A 24,385-nucleotide genomic window follows, 5' to 3' on the forward strand; every position below is an offset into this window, starting at 1 on the left:
GACAATGACAGTTCTCTTTCTCAAGCTCTGGGAGGAAGACCTTTCATTGCCTACAGACAGCCACCCAATCTTAAACAACTCCTAACCCACAATAATACTACAACCAGACCTAACACGGACACTGGCACCAGAGCCTGCAATAAACCCAGATGCCAACTTTGCTGCCACATACACCCGGACAACACCATTACTGGCCCCAACAACATCACACATATCATCTCGGGACTATTTAATTGCTCATCGTCTAACATTGTGTATGCCATCAAATGCCAACAGTGTCCTTCAGCTCTCTATATTGGACAAACAGGCCAGACCTTACGCCAAAGAATAAACGGACATAAATCGGACATCAGGAATCACAAGACAGAGAAACCAGTAGGAGAACACTTCAATCTCCCAGGACATTCTATACAAGATCTCAAAGTAGCTGTTTTACTACAAAGGAATTTCAGAAATAGACTGGAAAGAGAAGCTGCTGAATTGCAACTTATCACCAAACTTAAAACCATGGAGACACCTGGTCTGAACAAAGACCTTTTTCACCTTCTCACCCCTTGCTTTTTCCTGTAAGACCTATTGCAGTCGTTAAGAGTCGTCAACAGGCTCATCACAGCTATCTGCCAATCACCCATTCCCACCACCCTTCTGAGTAATACCCCTCCCCACCTTCTCACTATATAGAAGGGTCTGGAAACTTCTGTTTCAGTGTATCTGAAGAAGTGTGCATGCACACGAAAGCCCATACCAAGAACTAACTTAGTTGGTCTTTAAGGTGCTACTGGAAGGAATTTTTTTTTGTTTTGACTATGGCAGACCAACACGGCTACCTATCTGTAACTGTAACCGCCACTGTACACCTAAGTCCTAAGAGATGAGGAATGAGGCCAAATTGTATGTTTTAGTTGAGAATGTTTATGTGAATCTACTTCCCTGTATTTATATGGGGTGTCCAAATCTTGCGAGATTTCCTGGGTCAAATCAGAAGCATATAAAAAGTCTTAAAATCACATATTCATTGTCTAGAAACAATAATTCATGGTTCTGTTTGAGACCATTTGTCTCTTGCAAGTGACAGCTGCCTCAAATAGAGAAATGCAACATTTTAGCATAACTGCGATTGGGCAGCGGTTTTTCTTCTTGCAAACCAAGTATGGCAAAGAACAGATACTCATCATGTTCTTTCTGACCCCAGCCTTTTTGCAAATGAAACATGTGGCGTTAATTTTGTTAAGGGTGAAATGCTTTAAAAACTGCCTTGCAAAGAAGGTCTATCATTGTGATTCCCAGATCGCAGGTCGAGGGAACTGTGGCTGGGAGAGCATGGCTTGTTCCTTTGTAGTCAATTTAGAAAAGCTAATAATAAACGCAAACATAAAATTCTGCATATTGAAGCACAATAAAACAATTCCATTCTGATGAACATATCCGTAAAATATCTTTCTAATGGTGAAATACTACACATTTACTAGGGAGTAAGCCTCATTGAATATAGTGGGACTTTTGAGTAAACATGGGTAGAATTATGCTGTATAAGGCATTTATGAGTAATTCACATATATATAAGTCCACACGACCATGTCTCGCATAAGGAGACATGTTATAGAAAAATAGGGGGGCTGGCTTTTGCTGCCCAACCCTCCATAGGACTAAGTCCCCTAAGTCCATGATTGGTCCATGATCGGTCAGAGAAGAATGGATAGAGGCAGGATCCAGTGAAAGCAAGGCAGATCTTTATTTTTCTGTTGCAACAGAGTCTCCCCACTGTTGGACTGGGGCGATGGAATAAAAACTTGCCCACAATATCTTTGCTTACTTTATTTTTAAATAATATTTAAAACAGCTGCAACTCACCACTCTACACCAGCCAGTACCATACAAAGCGTTTGGTCAACTTAAATACAGTTTTCAAAATAATCAATTACCCTATCACATCGCTGCATCACATAACTCCACCTCTAATTAGTTACGTTGTTAAGATACAGGTGTGCTGAAACATTGATAGTTCGCAGGTGTGCTGCCATGCAACACATTATTATAAACAAACCTATACCACTCAGTAGCACCGTTGACCACATCAATACAGTATTAAGAAAACCCAACACGCCCCCCCCTCAAGGAGGTCAGAGAAACCAAGAACAAGGTGTGCAGGAACCTTTAAGGACTTTTGACATTGCCCAACCCCATAGCCAAAGACCACCCTAAAAACATCATACATCACACATTTCTGCATCCTGTACTGGTTGTGTTTGATTATTTATATTGGCCTGTTACACTGTCTGTCTTCCATATAGTTTTTTGCTCTAGGACTAGCTTACTGCCTTTCTTTCCCTGCCTAAAAGTTGTCCAAGAAAACCATCCACAAAAAGCTGCTGCACAACTTCCACTCACATTTTTATTGGTGACCTAAGTTGTTTCACCAAGGTCTGCCACCATATTGGAGCAATGCATGGAGCAGATAAGTTGAGATGATGTGGCTGTCTTCTTCTTTGGCAATCACTCGTAGCCCAGTAAGATTGTCTTCCATGAACATGGTCTTAACAGTGACAGTGGAGGCCAATTCCTGATCAACACATCCTTCCACAGTGGGGACATAGGTTTCTGGGCAGGAGTTGATCACGGTGAGGGTTTGCCAAGCATGCCTTCCTCTTAGCACGTTTCTCCCTTTCGTCCTGAGTTCGAGCATCTTCAGGGTCAATGGCACCTTTGGGTAAAGGCTGTTCTCCAGTTGGAGCGCTCACAGGCCAGTCTTTCCCAGTTGTCAGTGTTTATACTGCCTTTTTTTTTTTTTTTTTGCCTTGAGAGTCTTTAAACCTTTTTTGTTGACCACTAGCATTACACTTTCCATTTTTAAGTCCGAACAACATGACCATCTAACAAAGTTGAGAAGTTGAGCTTCTCGTCAGCGGAGGGTTGCAGGAACTAGCACCGAAGAAGTTCTCCCCCTTCTTGCTCAGCTTTTAGGAGCTTGAAAATGGTCTGGGGGTCCTCTTCTTCGTGCTGCAGCAACGCCATATCACCCTGGAATCTCCTTCCAAGGCTTCGGGGTCAGCTTAGCCTTAGCTCCCCCTTCTAGCTCCGCTAACGAGCGCGTACCTCCCGACCTTGGCAAAGTGGGAGAGACGCATCTGACCGTGAGCAAAGACTACGCGGAAGTCTTTAAACCTTTTTTGTTGACCACCAGCATTACACTTTCCATTTTTAAGTCCGAACAACATGACCATCTAACAAAGTTGAGGTTGAAGAATCATTGCTTCGACTCTGGTGATCTTTGCTTCTTCCAGTACACTGGCATTAGTTCGCCTATCATGTGGGTTTCATGTAAGAGATGGGTTCATTTTTATTGCTGCTAATGCAGTTGCTTGACATTTATGTGTTGATAGTTAATGAAGATGTTGTTTGAGTGCCCTGATGAACGTGTCGACCTCGAGCTCATTTCCTTTTGCATTAACCTGGCAGCTAACAAGAGAAATGTACAACTCATTTGTGAAGGTGAGTATTCCACTATGGCAGAGGAACTGCTTAACTGTGAATAATGTCATGAATCAGAATTGGCTTAACCCTGACTTGATTTAGAAACTGAACCAGTTCCAATACAGATCTTTAAAGCACCTTACTTCCCTTAGTTGAAGGAGCAGCCAGCTTATGTCTACCTTCTTGTTCCATGTTTCAGATATGCAACAGAACCTGTTCTCATACCCCATGACTGCTAAGTTTATTCAACAGCTTTAGTTAGTAGATTCTGTCAAAAGCATTTTGGAAGCCTGGGTATACAATGTCTACCAGATTAGCCCTGTCTGCATACTTTTTGACACTTGAAAATCTCAAAAGACTGGCCAAATAAGACTTTGCTATGCAAAATCCATGATAAGTCTTCCTTAGAAAGATGTAGTATTCCGTATATATACATATGTAGTTTATAAGATTATAAAAAATGTATAATATTTTTTGTATATAAGCTGATTGTTGTTGTCATCTGCCCTGCAACTCTAGGAAGAAGGAAGAGATAAATCTCAATAAAGAATGAATGAAGAATGAATGAATAAAGAATGAATGAAGTTTTCTACCAAATTACTAAGCCAGTCTTTTTTCTTTCTTTTTTAAAAGAGTCTCTCCCGCCCCCCATTAAAAAAATAAACAACAAAACATGCTATCACTGATAGCAGCTTACAGGAGAGCAATCTAATCAAGACCACTACCTTTGACATAAATAGAAAGCTCAGTAGGTCTACTCTGTGTAGGACTAGCATTGCATACCACCCTTTGTTGACTACTTATAGCAAGCCCCTACCAGGATGTGATGTTTGTTGTTTGTTGTTTGTCCTACATAACCAGAGTAGGCATCATGTACAATGTAAATAGATTGGATGGTCTCTTTGTTAATGTTGTATACAAAATGTTATAATCAATTGGTTCATACATTTCTCCCTCCCCTTTCATTTGGGTTGTTTCTTTTCAGGAAATGGACTGAAGATGCTGATGAAGAGAGCACTGAAATTCAAGGACCCATTATTGATGAAAATGATTAGGAACATCTCTCAGCATGATGGGCCAACCAAAACTCTGTTTATTGTAAGCATGCCTTATAAGTAATTTCTACCCTTCATAAGGTGGGGGACTTGTTTCATTTTAATGAAATTGAATAATGGATAAAATAACTTCACGTTGAACTTGATCGTTTGCAGCTTTGCAAATACTTTCACTTCACATGACTTAATTATGTTGGAATACTATAGTAAACAGTGTAAACTCTGACTTCTCTAGTTCATATTACTGCATGCCAGTATTTTTTTTAAAAAAAGATAATTTCTTCTGTCCTTCCTGTTGCTGTGCAGTAGCTGATTACTGAGTGTTCAGACCTCAGCATCCCTGCCATCATCTGTCTTATAAGAATATCCGACTTGCCTTTATAAAGCTGTTACCATGTGTATGGAGTGCTTTGAATACTGAGAATGTATTTGAAAGTATTTTTGAAAGTGTAGTTGGCATTCATATAGCACTTCTTTCTAAATTTAGATTTTAATATATAAAAAAGTGTTTGTTGGACTGGATAATGAGTCTGGAACTGAAAAAGTATTAATTAGCTGGACATAGGAAGAACAGTTAAGGGTTTCTGTTGCCAAAGTACACTCTTGGTGTTGGATTCACAATATTGCATGTGTGTAATCAGCAGTTTAGTAACCACCTAGGCACACCTGCTCATTCCAGTTCACCAGCATTATAACAGCCAATGCCTTTTCCTTTATGCACGCAGTGTATTTGTTAAATGCTTGCTTTATTTGTTTGTTTAGGATTATGTTGGTGACCTAGCTGCCCAAGTATCAAATGATGAAGATGAGGAATTTGTGATCGAATGCTTGGGAACACTGGCCAATTTGACATTGCCTGATTTGGATTGGGAACTTGTCTTGAAAGAATACAAAATGGTACCATACCTCAAAGATAAATTAAAGCCAGGTATGTATTATGAATGCCCAGTAACTCAAGATACTTTCTTTTGCTGTGCGGCATGGTTGTAGGTTCATTAATTTGCATGGGTTTTCCTTTAATTTTGGGAAGTTGAAGAACATAAGGTAACACTTCAGCAAACTTTCATAGTTGGGCTAAAATCCCAAATGACAATCCAGGCACGGTGTATTTCTCAGTCAGATGAAAACATCAGATATTCTAGTCAGGTTTTTGAAACGATATAGGGGGCTTTTCCCCGTATCCAGAAAACAAGTTTTCTAGAGGTATAAACCAATAATCATATGTTTTCATTTACTACCCAGATATGCTTTCACATCTGTACAAGCTTTAAAATGTAGTTTTCCTATAAATAGCCAGCGGCTTCCATGCTCAAACTCTTTCTGACCAGAAATCCAAAGAAGAGTCTGATGGGGTGTGTTTTATGACACGTGTGTGCTGATTTTCTTTGCTGGTGGCAGCTGTTTGCACATTATGGACCGCCATTCCAGACGGTCTCCTGACATTTAGGGGTAACCTTTTAGAGGTTACAGGGGCTAAAATAGTAAAGGTAAAGGGACCCCTGACCATGAGGTCCAGTTGTGACCGACTCTGGGGTTGCGGAGCTCATCTCGCTTTCTTGGCCGAGGGAGCCGGCGTACAGCTTCTGGGTCATGTGGCCAGCATGACTAAGCTGCTTCTGGCGAACCAGAGCAGCGCACGGAAATGCCGTTTACCTTCCCACCGGAGTGGTTCCTATTTATCTACTTGCACTTTGACGCGCTTGTGAACTGTTAGGTTGGCAGGAGCAGGGACCGAGCAATGGGAGCTCACCCCATTGTGGGGATTTGAACCGCCCACCTTCTGATCAGCAAGTACTAGGCTTTGTGGTTTAACCCACAGCGCCACCCGCGTCCCAAAATAGAAAAAATAGAAAGGGTACAGCTCTTTAAATCCTGATTTCTCTGTGCTGACTTTACTTTGCCAAATGATTGACAAATACGGGAACAGACAGTGTTATAACACCTGCGGGTTATCTAGGCTTCCTTCCCTTTCTCCAGTAATAATGATTGTGACACATTACAGTAATGCACTTGACCATGCATGTGTTCTTTCAAGCTCTGTCCCTCTTGGCTAATCAAATCTAGCTGGCAAGGTTTAACCAGCTGGGTCCAGGAGGTGGTAATTGTGTCTTTACCTAAGGCAGCGATGGCCAAACTTGGCCCTCCAGCTGTTTTGGGACTACAGTTCCCATCATCTCTGACCATTGGTCCTGCTAGCTAGGGATGATGGGAGTTGTAGTCCCAAAACAGCTGGAGGGCCAAGTTTGATCATCACTGGCTTAAGGGGATCGTCCCCACTGCCGTTAAAGTATTACAGCCACTCCTAAAGAAGCCCACCCTGAACCCAATGCTTTGTGATGGCTTTCGACCAACCACAAATACCCTGTTTGGGGGGAAGGTGATCTACGCGGCATTGGTGGTACAACTGCAGACATTCTTGAAATATACCAGTTATCTAGACCTATTCCAGTCTGGTTCAACGCTGACTTTGGGATGGAATCAGTCAACGTCGCCCTGATTAATGACCTTTATAGAGAGAACAAGACAAGTAAAGCATGACCTTACTCCTTCTCCTCAGTGTCTCTGCAGCTTTTGATATCTTTGATGATGGCATTCTCCTGGACCCAACTGGGTACTGGGGGCATGTTTTACAGAGGTTCCACTCCTACTTCCAGGGTCAGCATAGTATTGGGGAAGTGCTCTTCTGCCCTGTGGCAGTTAGGCTATGGCATTCCTCAGAGCACAATTTTGTCCCCAATGCTATTTAACATATATGTGAGGTCATTGAGAGAAGTCATTGGGAGATTTGGAACATACTGTCATCAGTACACCGATGGCATTCAGCTCTATAGTGATGCAGGAACTGGACTGGAGCCTGGATGCAGTGCTGGGCTGAATGAGGACCAATAAACTGAGCTTGACTTCTGGTAAGATGGGTGCAGGGCTGGTGAAAATGCTCTTAAGGACCCATGAATCTAACCAGTGCTTTTTTCTGGGGGGGGGGGGGGACACAGGGGTACGCATACCCCTAAACATTTTGTGAATCTTTGTACTTTTGTTGTCCATTTACTGTATTTATTTCCCCCGATTTGAACTATAAAATGGTGATTTTCTTGAGTCAAAATGAGAGTACCCCATAACATTTGTTTAGGGGAAAAAAGCACTGGATCTAACAATCCCATACCAGATATTGTAACTCCCAAAGCAATGGCTGTCTCAAAGAACCTGTGACATAGGTGCTGTCCTAAAGTCTTCCTGGCCATTAGCCCACTGCATCAGGTTTTTTGTTTTTTTTTAAAAAAGAGAGTTTAGAATGGGGCAGTAATGATCAGCAGCCCTGCGGTACTTTTTTGGGGCTGAAGGCTAAACAAGGATGTTGCATCAGTATAGCAGACACCTCAAATTCTTGCTTGCTGCTAAAAAAGTAGTTTTGCTGGGCATATTGAAAGATTCTCTCTGAGTGTAGCTTTCTTCCAGCATAAAGCTTGGTGTGTGTCTCTGGGATTCAGCAATACCCTCTCTCTGTTAAATTTATCAGGTTCTGCAGAAGATGACCTTGTTTTGGAAGTGGTGATAATGATTGGTACAGTGTCCATGGATGATTCTTGCGCAGCACTGCTAGCTAAATCTGGGATTATTCCAGCACTCATTGAACTACTAAATGGTATGTTATTAAGAATCTCCTATGGATTTGGGGGGTGGGTATGCGCACAGTTCCCAGTTCCACAAGTCTGTAAGCACCTGAGTATTAAACCTATGTTGTGAAACCTTATTTAATGTTAGATTGTTTATTGCCCTCTGATGCTCATCCAAGACAAATACTTTCAGTGGATATACCACTTAAATAAACAGACAAACATTGTACAAAAATTACTGTAGAATTTTTTTTCGACGAGAGCAATTTACTTCAGCTTAGCAACTCCTCTGATTAGACCTCTCATTAAAAACAATAATATTCAAGAGATTGGGACTTGAAATGCTAACTCTTCTCTGCCCCTTCTTCAAGAAGGCTGGCTATTATTCATGTTTGGATCCATCTTCTTTTGACATTGGACGAGCTAGAAATTAGGCTTGTACCTTCCCTCTACTATGCCCCATCTCTTTATTCTTCCCAACCCTTGCCTTTCCCCAAGCTAAAGAAGTTTTCCGTTGGCAAAGGAGAAGGGGTAATGATCTACAGAAGATTCCTTTCAGCTGTAACGAAAGGATGCATTGGTGAAAAGCAGCAGCTCACATGCGGGGCATGGCTTAGAGCTGAGAAAAGGGACACATGCTCTCTGGAGAGCTGTTCTCAGTTCAGCTCAAAAGAAAGCGGAAACACATCACTAACCCAGAACTGAGCTTCAGATGGTTTCGACTTGGGAATTCAGTGTGACTTTCGACAAAGGACCAGCCCCTCTGAGTCAGCAGGGTCCTGGGAACCACATATTTCAGGGGAGTGGCTACTACCAAGGCTGACCAGAATTTGAGGACCCCACCCTTCCACAAGTTAAGGATTATTATTAGTAGTAGTGAAGAGGGTGTGGTGAATAAATTGGGCTTTTCAAGTCTTCCAGATGAACACTCAAAAATCCCTTGAGATTTTTTGAGTTTTGAATTGGAACACTTTAAAAGCCCAATTTATCTTCAGGCCAATCTGGCACCGGTTCACACATTCCTGACTTTCCAGATGTGAGATGGACATGTAGATTAAGCCTGAAAACTGCACATTCTGTCTACTTCACATCTTGAAACTTGTGACTGCTACTTTCCCTGGTATCAGGGCATGAGTGATTAGCAGGAGAGGAGAAATTTAGGAGGTGGGGGGTATCTAACCTTTCCCTTGCCTGCCATTTTCCACAATTCTCTTCCTAGTGGTTTTTATTCAGCCTGTGCCTCTGTCACAAACACAGATCTGAGATGCCAACTGGAAAATAAGTGGCAGGGGTGTGGAAAGTTGGCAGGAGCATGATTAAATTCCTTTCTCCAAACTGCCACTTCTGCCTACACATTGCTTCTTCTTGGTGCTGCTTTGCTCAGGAAAAGTGGTGCCCAGATTTCCTGGATGTGGAGTCAGAGTGCACTGGGTAGTTCTGTCCTAAAGGCAAGGAGAGTTGTTCTCCAAAGCCCTGCCTTCTGTCCTTAATGCAGGCAACCACCTCCATTGTCCACCTCTTCATCCTTCAGAACTAGTTTAAAAAACAAACAAGGAGTCACTTTTTACTTGAAGCAGACCAGGGACTCCTAGTTTACAGTGAAACCTCAGTTCTTGAACATCTCTGTTAATGAGCAATTTGGAACTCGAACTCTGACAACCCAGAAGTAATTGCTTCCATTTCTGAACGCGCTTCGGAATTCAAACAGCTTTCTCCATTTTTTCAATGGATTTTGCTGGCCACCCTTTGATCTTCGGTTTTCAAACTTTTCGGAAGCCGAATGGTCTTTCAGAATGGATTATGTTCAAAAACTGAGGTTCCACTGTGCAGTGGTATCTCGGGTTACATACGCTTCAGGTTACAGACTCTACTAACTCAGAAATATTACCTCGGGTTAAGAGCTTTGCTTCAGGATGAGAACAGAAATCGTGCTCCTGCGGCACAGCGGCCGCAGGAGGCCCCATTAGCTAAAGTGGTGCTTCAGGTTAAGAACAGTTTCAGGTTAAGAATGGACCTCCGGAATGAATTAAGTACTTAACCCGAGGTACCACTATATTTGCTTTGAGCTAGACCAGGTAGCAGAGCTATTTTGCTTTTTTTATGGAAGTGGCCTGAGCAAAGATAATTCTTGGGGTTAAGTGGGTGGAGCAAAGCAGTGTGCTAACTCAGAGTGCATATCTTCCAAATCTCCAAAAGTAAAATAGGGTGGAAAGACTGGTAGCATATTTTGCCCTCCCCCCACCCCCCAAAGCGAGAAGAATATGTAGAAAGCTGTAGAAAGTAGTGGCATTGAGTTCCTTCCAATGCAGCATGTCCCTTGGAATTATAAGTGCATGCTTCTTCCCTTCTGTAAGTAACTCTGGAGAACCTTCAGACAAATGCCACTCCTGAACTTTGGTTAAAACTGGTGTGTTTTTAGTGTATATGTTCATGTGGATTATTATCTAGAAAATTTAATGCATCGTCTTCATGATGAAATGCTAGTAATTGGGGATTTAAAGTTTGACAGGGCAATTCTTTTTCCTTTTGTATAGCTCAGCAAGAAGATGATGAGTTTGTGTGCCAAATCATTTACGTGTTTTACCAGATGGTCTTCCATCAAGCCACGAGAGATGTCATAATCAAGGAGACTCGTATCCTTCTTTTATAGTTCAAATAGTCCTGCTGCAGTGCTTTTATTGGTTCTACAGAATATGCAGAAGCTCTTATTTCAAGGTTTCATCACTATAGGTTCACCACAGACCATGCATTTCTATTTGAAATTGAATTGCTTTGTATTTTAAAGGTAAAGGTACCCCTGACCGTTAGGTCCAGTTGCGGATGACTCTGGGGTTGCACGCTCATTTCGCTCTATAGGCTGAGGGAGCCGGCGTTTGTCCGCAGACAGCTTCTGGGTCATGTGGTCAGCATGACTAAGCCATTTCTGGCGAACCAGAACAGCGCACGGAGCAGTACCTATTTATCTACTTGCACTTTGACGTGCTTTCGAACTGCTAGGTGGGCAGGAGCTGGGACCGAACAACGGGAGTTCACCCCGTCGCGGGGATTCGAGCCGCTGACCTTCTGACCGGCAAGCCCAAGAGATTCAGTGGTTTAGACCACAGCGCCACCTGCGTCCGCTTTGTATTTTAGGATCATTTAAAAATATATATATAACCAACTATTTTCTAGAGATGCAGTGAAGCAATTGAAGCTAATATTGGTGTAGTATCTTAAGCTGCTATTTATTGAGGAGGAGTAACTCCTTTGTGGGATGCAGGTGGCGCTGTGGGTTAAACCACAGAGCCTAGGACTTGCTGATTAGGAGGTCGGCGGTTCGGATCCCCGCGACGGGGGTCCCTTTACCTTTTAACTCCTTTGTGGGGTTACTAGTTTGGTCCTCCCAGGATTCCTGTGCCTTCCCAGGGGCAACATAATGACTGCAGCCATGCCTACCACGGAGATGCAGTGACGGTGAAATACATGGTGAAAGTGTATTTGTTACTCTTCTGTGTGTCATGCAGCTTTCTTAACAACGGGAACTCTGCAAAAGCTGGCAATCCAATTATTCTGTGTTGCCTTCAGAAATGGCCCCACTTCACAGCTGTGTTTCTGTTCTTATAAAGGATAGCAAACGAAAGAACATGCCTTCTCTTCTGTCCACCCCCATCCCTGTCACTAATCTTGGATGTCTTCATTCACAACAGGGGGAGAGGCAGTAGGTGGTCAGTTTCAAAGGATGATGGCAGGAATAGCTGTGGTTTTTGATCTGTAGTTTTTGTTTCCAAAGCTGCTGCTGCTGCTCTTCTGTGAACTCTGCTGCTGACGCTGCATGGGACCATGGCTATGGGTGGTATTCCGTTCAGTTTTACTCAGAGTAGACCAATTGAAATTACTGGACCCTAGTAATGTACATTTCATTGAGTCTGTTCTATAACACTCATTTTTGCTCTGCAATAGAAGTTGTTTAGTGTAGTCAGGTCATAGAATGAGCTTATTAGCATATGTGCTAAACCTTCTCCATAACAACTCTATTTTTTTTTTTTTTTGTATCCATAAACATTTACATGACTTTTTAGTAAGGCTGCAAGCTTTAATAAAATGTTCATATGATCTTAGCTTAATGGGTGGCGCTGGGAACATGTACATATGCAAAACAAATGGCTGTTCTTTCCGTTTTGCATGTGATTCTAGCATATCTTTATGCTTTCAAAATCAGTTACTGTAGGCGGTGATGTAATAGGGGATTAGGGAATGATCTGTATTCCTGCTTTCCAAATGTAATGAAAAGAAACACCTGATGGATGTTTTCCCTTCTAGCATTGTTAATAGCAAGTCTATCTCCCACTTAAAAAGCACACTCCCTTTTCTTTAGAGTTCTCAGTAAAGGTAAAGGTAAAGGGACCCCTGACCATTAGGTCCAGTCGTGACCAACTCTGGGATTGCAGCGCTCATCTCGCTTTATTGGCTGAGGGAGCCGGCGTACAGCTTCCGGGTCATGTGGCCAGCATGATTCTGGCGAACCAGAGCAGCGCACGGAAACACCGTTTACCTTCCCGCCGGAGCGGTACCTATTTATCTACTTGCACTTTGATGTGCTTTCGAAGCAGGAGCAGGGACCGAGCAATGGGAGCTCACCCCGTCGTGGGGATTTGAACTGCCAACCTTCTGATCGGCAAGTCCTAGGCTCTGTGGCCACCCGCGTCTCAGTGAAGTACCTCATTTAATGTTAACAGATGTGTGTTTCTTCTAAGCCTTATGAAGATGGTTGAAGGAGCTGGGGATGTTTAGCCTGGAAAAGAGGAGACTAGGGGGAGATAGGTTAGCCATCTTCAAATACCTTAAGGGCTGTCACATGGAGGATGGAGCAAGCTTGTTTACCCTTGCTCTGACAGGTAGGACTTGAACCAATGGCTTCAAGTTACAAGAAAGGAGATTCCGACTCAATATTAGGAAGAACTTTCTGACAGTGAGAGCTGTTAGACGGTGGAACAGTCTCTCTCAGGAGGTGATGGACACTCCTTCCTTGGAGATTTTAAGCAGATGCTTGATGGCCATCTGTCATGGATGCTTTAGTTGAGATTCCTGCATTGCAGGGGGTTAGACTAGATGATGCTTGAGGTCCCAACTCTGCAATTCTGTGATTTATTTAAATTATTTCTTACCTACCCTTCACCACAGGTGTCCAGGATGAATTAAAAATGCTATGTTAAAATAAGTTTGAAACAGTTACTTCACTCCGGCATACACTGTTCACACCAAAATTGTATAGAATTGTTTGGAGGAATCCATAATTGCTTTACTTCCTTAACTTTATCTTTGTAGAGGCTCCAGCATATCTTATAGACCTGATGCATGATAAAAATGCTGAGATCCGTAAAGTCTGTGACAATACACTGGATATAATAGCAGTAAGTGACTTTTTACTTTCTTCCTTCTGAGTATTAATGAAAATGACAAGCACCTTTTTTTCTGAAAAGCAGTAGTATTTTCTGACGTGTGACTGAAAATTATGTCAATTGTGTTGCAAATACGTTTCAGTAAAATTTGTTCCTCATATTTTACTCAGTTATTTTTGCTTCTGAAATTATAGGTGCATTCAGAAAACACAGGATTGGTGGGGTCTTTATTATGTGTTGCCTTTGAAGCTTCTTTGCTAGGTTATATGATTTTTTAAAAAAACAATTCAGTGTGTTTATTTTAAGGCGCTTTCTCCCGTCTTACCGTCTTATATGGTGAATATTTTCTTATAAAAGAATAATTGTTAAACCATGTGGATCAGATCAGATTGAAATAGTAGGCAGAAACAGCAACTCCTGTGTAGTGAAACAGTGCCCTGAATGTCTGTGTGCATAAAAATGAGAAAACTCTGTTTTTTTCAGATTATATTTTTTAGACGCAAGTGTGTACTTCAAATGACAGTTTACAGTATTTTAAGACTTGGAGATTTTAATGGATGCAAAATCATATTTATAGTCCTCAAAAATACTTAATTTACCCTTGTGAGGAAGTGGTGATCGGTGGTGTTTTATAACATTTTTGCATGTATGCAGTTCTCCACACCTGGATTATTTCACCTATTTAGTACTGTGATATATTTCATGAAAATAAATGTTTCATATTTAGTAAGGCAGAGCTGTTTCTCCTAGACTTCGGGTTATTTCTGTAGGTCATCCCTGTATAAGTATTTGCACATAGCATGGTTGCGTCCATCGTTCTGCCCGGACACTGAGGTCCAGCGCCGAGGGCCTTCTGGCGGTTCCCTCGCTGCGAGAATCCAAGTTACAGGGAACCAGGCAGAGGGCCTTCTCGGTAGTGGCACCCACCCTGTGGAACGCCCTCCCAACAGATGTCAAAGAGAAAAATAACTACCAAACTTTTAGAAGACATCTGAAGGCAGCCCTGTTTAGGGAAGCTTTTAATGTTTAATAGGTTATTGTATTTTAGTGTTTTATTGGAAGCCGCTCAGAGTGGCTGGGAAAACCCATCGAGATGGGTGGGGTATAATAATAATAATTATTATTATTATTATTATTATTATTATTATTATTATTATTATTATTATTATTATTTCTCCTCTGTGGCTCTTCCGGGGCCTCCTGGGTCCCCCATCTTCTGGCTCCGGTAGCAGCTTACTGAGCCTGTGGCGATTGCCATCTTGCCAGCATTTTCTCTCTTCAGAACCTGGATGTTCTACTCAAATCCGCTCTGCGGCAATTAATGCGGTGAAAGCTTTGGAACCGATTTTAGGGCTGGAGAAAAATGGTGTGTGACTATTATGCGGTGGCAACGATTATGCGATGAAATGTGGTAGTTTCAGAATGTAATGTACCATCTGCACAGTGTGTCTTCACAATATATTTACAAGTCCAACTTGTCTCTCCATTTCAACTGTACTTTATTGCCACAGGGCAGATAATAATACTACATCAGCCTAAATTGTTGGACAAATTGTGGTTAGAGGCTATGTGTTGGCACCGTTTAAGATAAATAACCGAAAGAAGTAAAATTCAAGGTGGCAGTTTTGTGATACAATCCTAGTGGTTTCAGGCATATTGTGTCTTGCCACAGTAGCTGTGAGCTTATGTAATATGCAAAGATATGTATGGCTGTATAACATTTCAAGTGGGTTTTTTTTTTTTTTTGCTGTGCTTCCAACTTTCTGCTTTGCAGCTTTAATTTAGTTGAGCAGTTGTCTTTAATGAACCTTATTACTGACCAGATTAAGGACCTGCCACATTAAAGAAAAAAGGGGAATCTGTTTTCCATCAGACACAGCAAAACACAGAACAGATTTATATAGTTCTCTCTTAGCACTGAGTATTTTAATTAGATAAAAGGTGTGACAGAAACCAGTGACAAAGAGGACCCCGATGGATAGCACCCAGATTTTGAGAGGTTACTTAATGCTTCATAATGTGTCAGTGGTTTAGTACTCTAGGGAAAGATTTAGTCGTTCAAAAAGGATGGCACATACCCTGCAGAAATAATGTAAGTATTTTCCACGGTGAAGGTGCTAATAAAGGTAGAGGACAATAACAAGAACTGACTAAATTTGCAGCAGGGGGGAAAACAGTATTTTCACTGCTATACATGCTCAAACAATGGTCTTGCCTCCCATGTTCTTATCTTCTGTTTTGGCTATTTGTCAGAAATCCTCACTCATCTGATTCAGAAGGCTTGAAGTCACCCCCCACTTCAACCCTGCTTTCTGTGGGAATGATCTATGTCAGAGGTTCCCAAACTTATTTCACCTACAGATAGGTAGCCGTGTTGGTCTGCCATAGTCAAAACAAAAAAAATTCCTTCCAGTAGCACCTTAAAGACCAACTAAGTTAGTTCTTGGTATGAGCTTTCGTGTGCATGCACACAAAAGCTCATACCAAGAACTAACTTAGTTGGTCTTTAAGGTGCTACTGGAAGGATTTTTTTTTTTATTTCACCTACTGTCGCCTTTTCAAAAAAAAATTACTCTGCATCCTCCCCCATAAATCTACCTTTTTTAGACGAACAAACAGAAATATGCAGTGACAAATTTGCATTATTTTATGTATTTCTTCCTATGTCGTACCACATTAGGTCATACCACACTAGGTCCTAGGTCCTCCATACCTGATTTGCACCCACCCCACCCACCAGACCTCTGTGACTGCTCCTTTCCTTATCCCCATGACTGATCTCCAGTTTCAGACATCACGATAGAATATCACAATGTTTAACTGCTGATGTATCACAATGTTGAAAACCAGATATCGCTCAGCCCTAGTCTGGTTGTTTTTTTTTTCAGTATGCCTAAAATCCTTTGCTTATAAGGGGCTACCCCACATTTTGTCCATAAAATGGCTTTGCAGAGGTAACTACCAAAGACCTATCAAAATTTACAAAAGTAGAGGGTCCGTGGCTTGGGTTTTGAAAAATAGGGGGTCCTCAGTAATTGGTTAATTGGGAACCACTGTCCTACAACATCAGACGTGCAGATGAAACATGTACGAACAGATTTTCAAAACTTGGCGAGGAGGTGGACTAGGCCCCAGGACCAGAGTCAAACCTGCCTGTTCAGTCCAATCTGCCCCAGGGGTGGGGCCAAATAGGCAGGCAAGCTGTGACCCACTTCTTGGGCCTGGGTGAAGCCAAAAAGTGTTCACCCAAACCCAGGAAAATCCCTCCCTCCAGCACAACCATCAGGTCCAGGGGGGAGGCATTGTTGCCATCTTGCAACAGCGCCCGACCTGGCGGTGTCATTACACAACAGGCAAAACATGTATGAACAGTTTTTCAAAATTCTATTCTTTATGTTTCCGCCACCTCCTTATTTTTATTTATTGCCCCCCAATTGCACTTGAGGCTTCTACTGCTCCCCTGGATTGTTCCAGAGCCCCCCAGGAGGCGTTATTGCCAACTTTGGGAAACACTGATTTTTGTGATCAAGTTCCCCATGGGGTACTCAGCTGCGCAGACAATCCAGCCACTTCTGTACCTGTTCCAAACTGGACCACAAGTTAGGGAGAAATGGCCTCATGGCACAAATTTGGTCTAGGGGCTGGAGGTTATCCCCACACTTTAAACAAACTGCAAGCAGCAAGCTGAGAACAAACATGGACTTTTGCTCATGATTTGTTGGCAGAAAAGTAAAACCTGAGCCTGGGTTCACACAAAATTACAAGCCAGTCTCTTGTGGGAAGCGTATTGATTTTAGCTTTTAAGGTGCCTTTTTTAATTACCTATCCAAGAAGTTTAATAGCAAAAGTGAAGAACTAATAACAGTTTTTACTTTAAGGCCAGCTAGTATTAAAGCCTTTAAATCTCCCAAACAGGAATATGATGAGGAATGGGCCAAGAAGATCCAGAGTGAGAAGTTTCGATGGCACAACTCTCAGTGGCTAGAAATGGTGGAAAGTCGGCAGATGGATGAAAACGAACAGTACTTGTATGGGGATGACCGCATTGAGCCATATATTCATGAAGGGGACATTCTTGAAAGACCTGATCTTTACTACAATGCTGGTAAGGCTGATACAGAGAACATAAAATTCCTCACTGCACAAGCTCCCTGAAAGCATTTCATGGAGTTGATTCCCAGTACACCCAATCTTATAGAGAGGTTCAGCTAAAGTTAAGATATTTTGCTGGGAAAGAAAAAAATGTTGGATTACTTGTTATTATAGGTAGCTGAATGCATGTTTAGCAACTGGCATAAGTTCAGAATTCACATAATTTTTACAGTGATAAAGTTAAATTAATACATGCACCATTATTTTACGTTGCAATCATGTTGCTTTTGATATGTATATTAATGTATTATGGGTGGCACTCGACTATGCTTTACTTTGAGTAGACCCACTGAAATTAATTGACCATGGTCACACGTTCATTAATTACATTGGGTCTGCTCTGCATAAAACTTAGTTGAATACCACCCTGTATCTCTAATACTACACGTTAAAAGGATTAATTTTTAAGAGCAATCAGTTTGATAGGCAATGTTTTTCTTTCAAAATGTATTTTTGTACAGTGGTAAAGTAATACCTCCGCGAACGTACGCCTCGTCTAGCGTCCATTCCGGCGAGTGTCCGCGGCAAACCTGGAAGTACCGGAACAGGTTTCCTTCCGGGTTTGCCGCTCACACATGTGCAGAAGCGCAAACCGCTCCTCACACTTGCGCAGACGTGGCACATTGCCCTGCGTCCTTTTCAGCTAGCGGCCGGGGCTCCGGAATGGATCCCAGCCACAAAACAAGGTACGACTGTACCTCGGTTTAAGAACAGCCCTGTTTAAGAACCACAGTGGACGCTCAGGTTGCGAACGTGATCCGTGCGGGAGGCACGTTCGCAACCTGCAGCGTTTGCAACCCGACCTGCATGTCTGCGCAAAGCGTGATTTAGCATTTCTGTTCATGTGCAAGCACCCAAACTCGGAAGTAACCTGTTCCGGTACTTCCGGGTTCAGCGCGGTGCACAACCCGGAAACGTGCAACCTGAAGCGTCTGTAACCCGAGGTATGACTGTATTCGGTTTACGAACTCTGCAAAACTGGAAGTAGTGTCCCGGTTTGTGAAGTTTACCTCTGTCTAAGAATGGAATCCGAACGGTGGAAGGGCACCGGTGGTGGGAGACCTCATTAGGGAAACTGCGCCTCTGTTTAAGAACGGTTTTGGTTTAAGAACGGACTTCCGGAATGGATTAAGTACGTAAACCAAGGTACCACTGTATATAAAAGAGGCATTGGATTTTCAATACATTCTCAAAAGCCTGTGGAAGGAGATCTTGATCCCCCCCCCCCAAAGGAATGGTATAATAATAGTTTTGTCAGCTGCCTCCTGCAAAAAACTCTTGCCAGGAATGGATTCACAAAGCTGCCCTATTGACAGTGGAGTTGTGTGACTTAACTGGGATGGGGCAGGGCATGATGACGTTGGGGTGGTATGACTGCAACAGTGGGAGCACTGAATTGGCTGTGCCAGTGTGCCCTTGCCACCTCAACTGCACCTCTGCCTTACCCACCCCCATCATGTTAGTAAGCACATTGGGTATGCACCCCCCCCCATGCTTGCTTTGATTCTGAGTCTTAGTTGTGAAAGAATGCAGTGGTAGGATATTGGACCTGCAGGTAATTGATACGCAAAAGGGATTGGGATTCACTGAGAGCAAAACTGAGCTGTGAAGACACCCTCCTGCTACGTACTAAAAGCCCCAACTGTAGCATTGGTCAGTTCAGTTGAAATGAGATGGTATTGCTGCAAACAAAATCTTCCCTCTCGGTTGCTCACTCTTACTCACCACCTTCTTTGTCACGCCTTGTTTATGCTGAAAGCTTTCTTAGGGATCTCTGCATTGCAAGGGAATTTGCGTTTATTTACTACAGCATCCATTTGTGCTTAATTTAGGGTAGAAACCATGTGGATCTGTTTATCTACTGCTTAGTAATGAAATTGTAATCATCCCCTGTTGGCCTGTTCTTTAGATGCACATTGCAATTGTGGGAAATAACAGTCTAAAACCCGTGAGCTGGATGCGGCCCAATCGCCTTCTCAATCCGGCCTGCAGACGGTCCGGGAATCAGCATGTTTTTACATGAGTAGAATGTGTCCTTTTATTTAAAATGCATCTCTGGGTTATTTGTGGGGCGTAGGAATTTGTTCATTTTTCTTTTTTCAAAATATAGTCTGGCCCACCACATGGTCTGAGGGATGGTGGACCAGCCCATGGCTGAAAAAGGTTGCTGACCCCTGGACTAATAGGAATTGGTTTAAATTGTTTATATTGAGAAATGCTGGGTCTGAATTTTCACAAGTTTGCCAAGACTTTCTAGGGTAGGGTAATGGTCAAAGGGTCAGACTAGGTTCTGGGAGACTAAATCCCCTCTCAGGCTTGAAGGTGACCTCAGGACAGTCCCTATGTCCCAACTTAACCTACCTCACAGGGTTGTTGTGAGGATGAAATGAAGAAGCATATACACCACCTTGAGCTCTTTGGAGGAATGGTGGAATGTAAATGTAATAGTAAATAAAAATGAATAAACAGCACACTCAGCCTCTACCTCTTCTCTTTATATAGAGGGACTGATAGCACATGATGGAGCAGTGAGTCCTGATTTCTTCGGTGATTACCACCTTCAGAATGGAGACCTTGTGGGTCAGCATCATTTCTCCAGCAGGTAAATTGATTCTGCAAAAGGCTAAGCTTATCTTAATTCAAACATTATCAATGTCACATCTTAAGCTTTGGATTTGTCCATTTTCAAACATGTGTTTCAGGGTAGGTGCGATTCTGTACTCCATCTCTGCTGCCTGAGGGGCTATAGGATTTGGTGGAAGCCCAATGTCAGGAGAATATGGCAGCCATTCTCTTTCTGTATCTCCCCAGCCACCCAGTGCATGACGGCATTCAACTGTCAAGTCAAGCCACTTTAAAAAAGCATAATATGGGAACAAAGCTGCAAAGTAGAAACCATTCACCAAACTTTACCATTTTGTTATGTTGGAAGCCCCAGCTGTCAGCTGAATCCTGGGTTTCTTCTAACAGATTGGTATAACAAAGTATTTCTGATAGCTTCCCAAAATCAATAAAATAGAACACAAAACCAGACCACACAATTATTTCCGTGTTGTGACAGGCATTGTTATTTGGAAACTGGTCTGTATTTGGAGTTTTGATTTACTTAACAGAGATGGTTTCAGTGATTTTAAATGAGTTGTTAAATATAAATTTCTCTACTGCTGTTATTATTTTTTAACTAAAATCTTTCTACCTAACGGACAGCATTATTGCTGATGCCCTGGGCTCCAAAAAGCCACTCAGAGTAATTTTAAGCATTGAGCTGAAATGAGTGGTAGTGGCACGTTTTGCAACACTTTATTCTACAAAACGACCCCCCCTTTAGTGATTTTCCACATCCTTTTAAGAGAGGCTGTTCACAAAGAGTGTCAAGGAAGAGAGGATGGGCTTTGTCATTGATGGTGTGCTCTCCTGATTAAGTTAGGTGAGATGTGAATGAGAAGACACATTCAGAAGTGCATCTCCCTGTGTATATCTTAGCTCATGTAGCCATGTGTGTTATATGCTTCTAGATCAAGGCAGATGCTGTTGAGTACAATAAAACGGCAACTGCAATGTAGCAAAACAAAATGTTTCCCACATGCCTGTGCAATCAGTGGGAGGGCTTTTTTGCCCTTAGTTGAGTTATTGCAATATTAGATCTGGCTGGCTGTGTACTGCCAGGAAAAGTGAACCTTGATCACAAGAAGCAACGTTTAAATGATAGAAAAGCAACCATATACATCCCTGAAAAGGGATGCAAAAAATCACTAAGCTAGGGCTATTTTCCCTAGGGCTTCTAAAATCACTCAAAAGCACACTTTTCATCTTGAAAATTTAATATCATAAAAATCCATTGCCGCACTAGTTTTTTCAGAAATGTGTGTCTGCACCTCTCCCGTCTCTTCCATTCTGATCATGTGCCAACTTTTCTGCGAAGACCAAGTAGGTGAACTTTGATTTTGCAACAGATTTGGCATTGCTTCTTTGCTGGAATTATGGAACACCTTTTATTTAGGAGACATGTTTGTGAAATAAAGAGATGGGTTTGGAAGGTATCCCTTTGAACAGTGCATAAACTGTAGTATATTCTTCAGTAAGACACGTCTGGGAGAAGTGCATTGTATGTGAATATTTCCTAACAAGAGAATGTCACACAAAGGAAGAATGTAGCTGGTAAGAAATGGCACTGGAACTTTTTCCGGAAATACTACAACCTGGAGCTGCTTTAAAATTTTGGTATAGAAATGTGAAAGCCCTGAGAGCTGAACTGCCTTTACATGCTTTATTTTAGACACCTAAATTGCCAACCAAATAAATATTACTATTTACTAGAGGAATTTGAGCATGGAAGTATGCAAACTAGCTTATGAGTCTGAAAGTGAGGTTCACAGATCTGTATTTTTATTTATGGCCCGTTGAGATGACAGATTTCAGCAGGCAATAATCCATCATGATCACTAAGGTCCCTCTTGGCTGTATATTCTTATGAAAGATGATGATGGCTGCAATCTGGCTGTGTGTGTGTGTGTGTGTGTGTGTGTGTGTGTGTGTGAAACATCTTGTCTGTTTGCCAAATGAGGCCCTTTTCTTCAGCTGTGAAAAAGCAAGTTGTCCTCACACAAAAGTTACAGTTGCTTTCAGGACCTCGAATGCAAATGTATATATAAAAAGATATTCTGAAAACTGATGCATTTTGGTCCCTTGCACTGTAGAGACCAAGTAGCATTAGTGCTGAGGGCCCTTTTCACCAAACCTTTTACATTCTACAAAAATGCATCACTGTTTTGGTAGATTTAAGGAGATGCGTGAGAAAAGGCAAAATGTTCCTCTCCTTTCCAGTGGCCGCTTAGAGCTGTGATACACACTTACGGCCCTCCCCTTCTCATGCCTGCCAGGTGGAAGAGAGATCGTGATGTGCTTCGTTCAGCATGAAAAGCTGGCATCTTTTGGCAGAATCTCCCCCCCCCCACACACACACACTTAAAAAAAAATTAAAAATCCCATGGCAGCATTTGCACTGTAAAACGAACCCTGTGATAATTCAGTGCAGTGCTAAATTCACATAGCTAACATTTTGTGTACTTAATTTGCTTTTTTCAGAGATCCGGATTGATTTAGAGTAAAATCAAACATAAAAATCAAGAGTTGACAATCCCTTTTTAAATGTAGCTGGGGGGGGCACTTCCTGCACTGTTAATTTTTCATAGGATTGAGCACAATGTGATGGGCGATTGCAGGACCAGAACTTTGGGTGCTGCCTGCCAAGCAAATGTTTATTCATTTTATGGTGGTGGGTATTGCTTTAAACTGCTTTAGGTACTAGTTTTGCAAGTGTCACATGGACACCTACCTTAGAGGCCTTCACACAGATTGCTGCAAATATTTAAAAGGGGGCTTTAGGTATCTGATACATAATTATTCATATACTGTGCTATATGGAGGCCTCTCAGATGCAGAAAATAGTAATGCAAGAACCCCACCCAACTCAAGTCAAAACCAGCCAAATACTTGCAAAACATCAAGGATTTTTGCAAGTGTTCAATAGCAATGCTCACAAAGGTACCGGTCATTCTTGTGGGTCTCTTCCTTACCCTGCCAAATCTTTCTCCCTTCCTCACCTCCAGACAATACAACATTGTTCTGTGTATATTCAGGCATCATTTCCTGCTTGGAAATTATTATCATTAAATTTATTTACCGCCCTTCATTCGAGGATCACCTGGATCACTGAATTTGCAATACAGTTTGTACTATAGGATTGACAATAAATCGCCCTCTTGAGCATTCTCCAAAGCACCATTTCAAGCTCAGAAACTGAATAGGTAACCCCATCAGTGAGTCCTCGCTGCTGCTGGTTTCCCCTTCTCACAATGTATCAGCACACAAATGCTTCAAATGGGACTGGCAAGTTGTTGCATAGGCACAGTTGTGATGTTATGATAATTATGCTGCAATATTGCTAATGTTCTATAATATATGACTTACTGATAAAATTGTAGCTTTTCTGCCAAATATTAGAATTGGGGCAGCATAGTAGGATATATGCACAAAACCTGTGTTGTGATTTTCCAGTGCATTCCTTCTTTCTGAGAATACTTCTTATATGGTTATCCGCAGAGCTATTCGTAAGACAAAAACTACCTAATTGAAAACATGTTCTGCTGCAAAAACTCCGTTTCACATAGCAAAGGAGGGGGAGACAGTGATTTGCTTGAAAGAATAGACAGCAGCATTTGGGTAGTGAATCCCAGTTTTCAGACATGTGTCATTACAGTTTTGAACTTCTTGGCGCCAGAAGCCAGGATTTCCTGATGTTTGAGCTTGATGTAAAATGCATTAGTGCTCTGGGGCATGAACAGCAGAATTGCTATTCCCCAGCGTTCGGAGTTCAACTGCCCATCTCTTCAAATCCGACTTGGTGTTGGAAGTTAAAATCATACTTAATAGGAAGGCTAATTAAAAATAATTGCAGTAAGGCGGGATTCTCTTATATAGTGTGCATTTCATTCATTCCATAATATCATTCTAGGGCATTTTAATGCTTAACTGTTTACAACCTAATAAGAATCGTATGTTTCTGTGCTTGAGGCTTCCCCTTCTCAATTTGAGAAACACTTTCAGCATTTCATCAGCTGTTTACTGCATTTAACACAGTACTACCACACACATGTTTCTCACTGCCTTCTGGTTCTTTATTAGATAACTTCCATAAAATAACTTTACCCAGGGG

At 42.0% G+C, this 24,385-nt stretch overlaps 1 protein-coding gene across 2 annotated transcripts in view; it reads left to right on the forward strand.

The window, feature by feature from the left end:
* Positions 1 to 24,385, forward strand: part of KIFAP3 (kinesin associated protein 3) — a 72,801-nt gene that overhangs the window by 31,472 nt on the left and 16,944 nt on the right. For both annotated transcript variants that reach the window (XM_083743834.1, XM_083743833.1), the window contains exons 12-19: positions 3,381 to 3,489; positions 4,457 to 4,569; positions 5,289 to 5,454; positions 8,044 to 8,169; positions 10,675 to 10,773; positions 13,445 to 13,530; positions 17,434 to 17,623; positions 20,173 to 20,272. In XM_083743834.1, coding sequence (XP_083599960.1) covers positions 3,381 to 3,489; positions 4,457 to 4,569; positions 5,289 to 5,454; positions 8,044 to 8,169; positions 10,675 to 10,773; positions 13,445 to 13,530; positions 17,434 to 17,623; positions 20,173 to 20,272 — 989 coding nt within the window. The remainder of the gene's footprint in view (positions 1 to 3,380; positions 3,490 to 4,456; positions 4,570 to 5,288; positions 5,455 to 8,043; positions 8,170 to 10,674; positions 10,774 to 13,444; positions 13,531 to 17,433; positions 17,624 to 20,172; positions 20,273 to 24,385) is intronic.

The sequence above is a fragment of the Podarcis gaigeae genome (genome assembly GCF_964106915.1).
Source record: "Podarcis gaigeae genome assembly, chromosome: 6".
NCBI classification, from domain to species: domain Eukaryota; kingdom Metazoa; phylum Chordata; class Lepidosauria; order Squamata; family Lacertidae; genus Podarcis; species Podarcis gaigeae.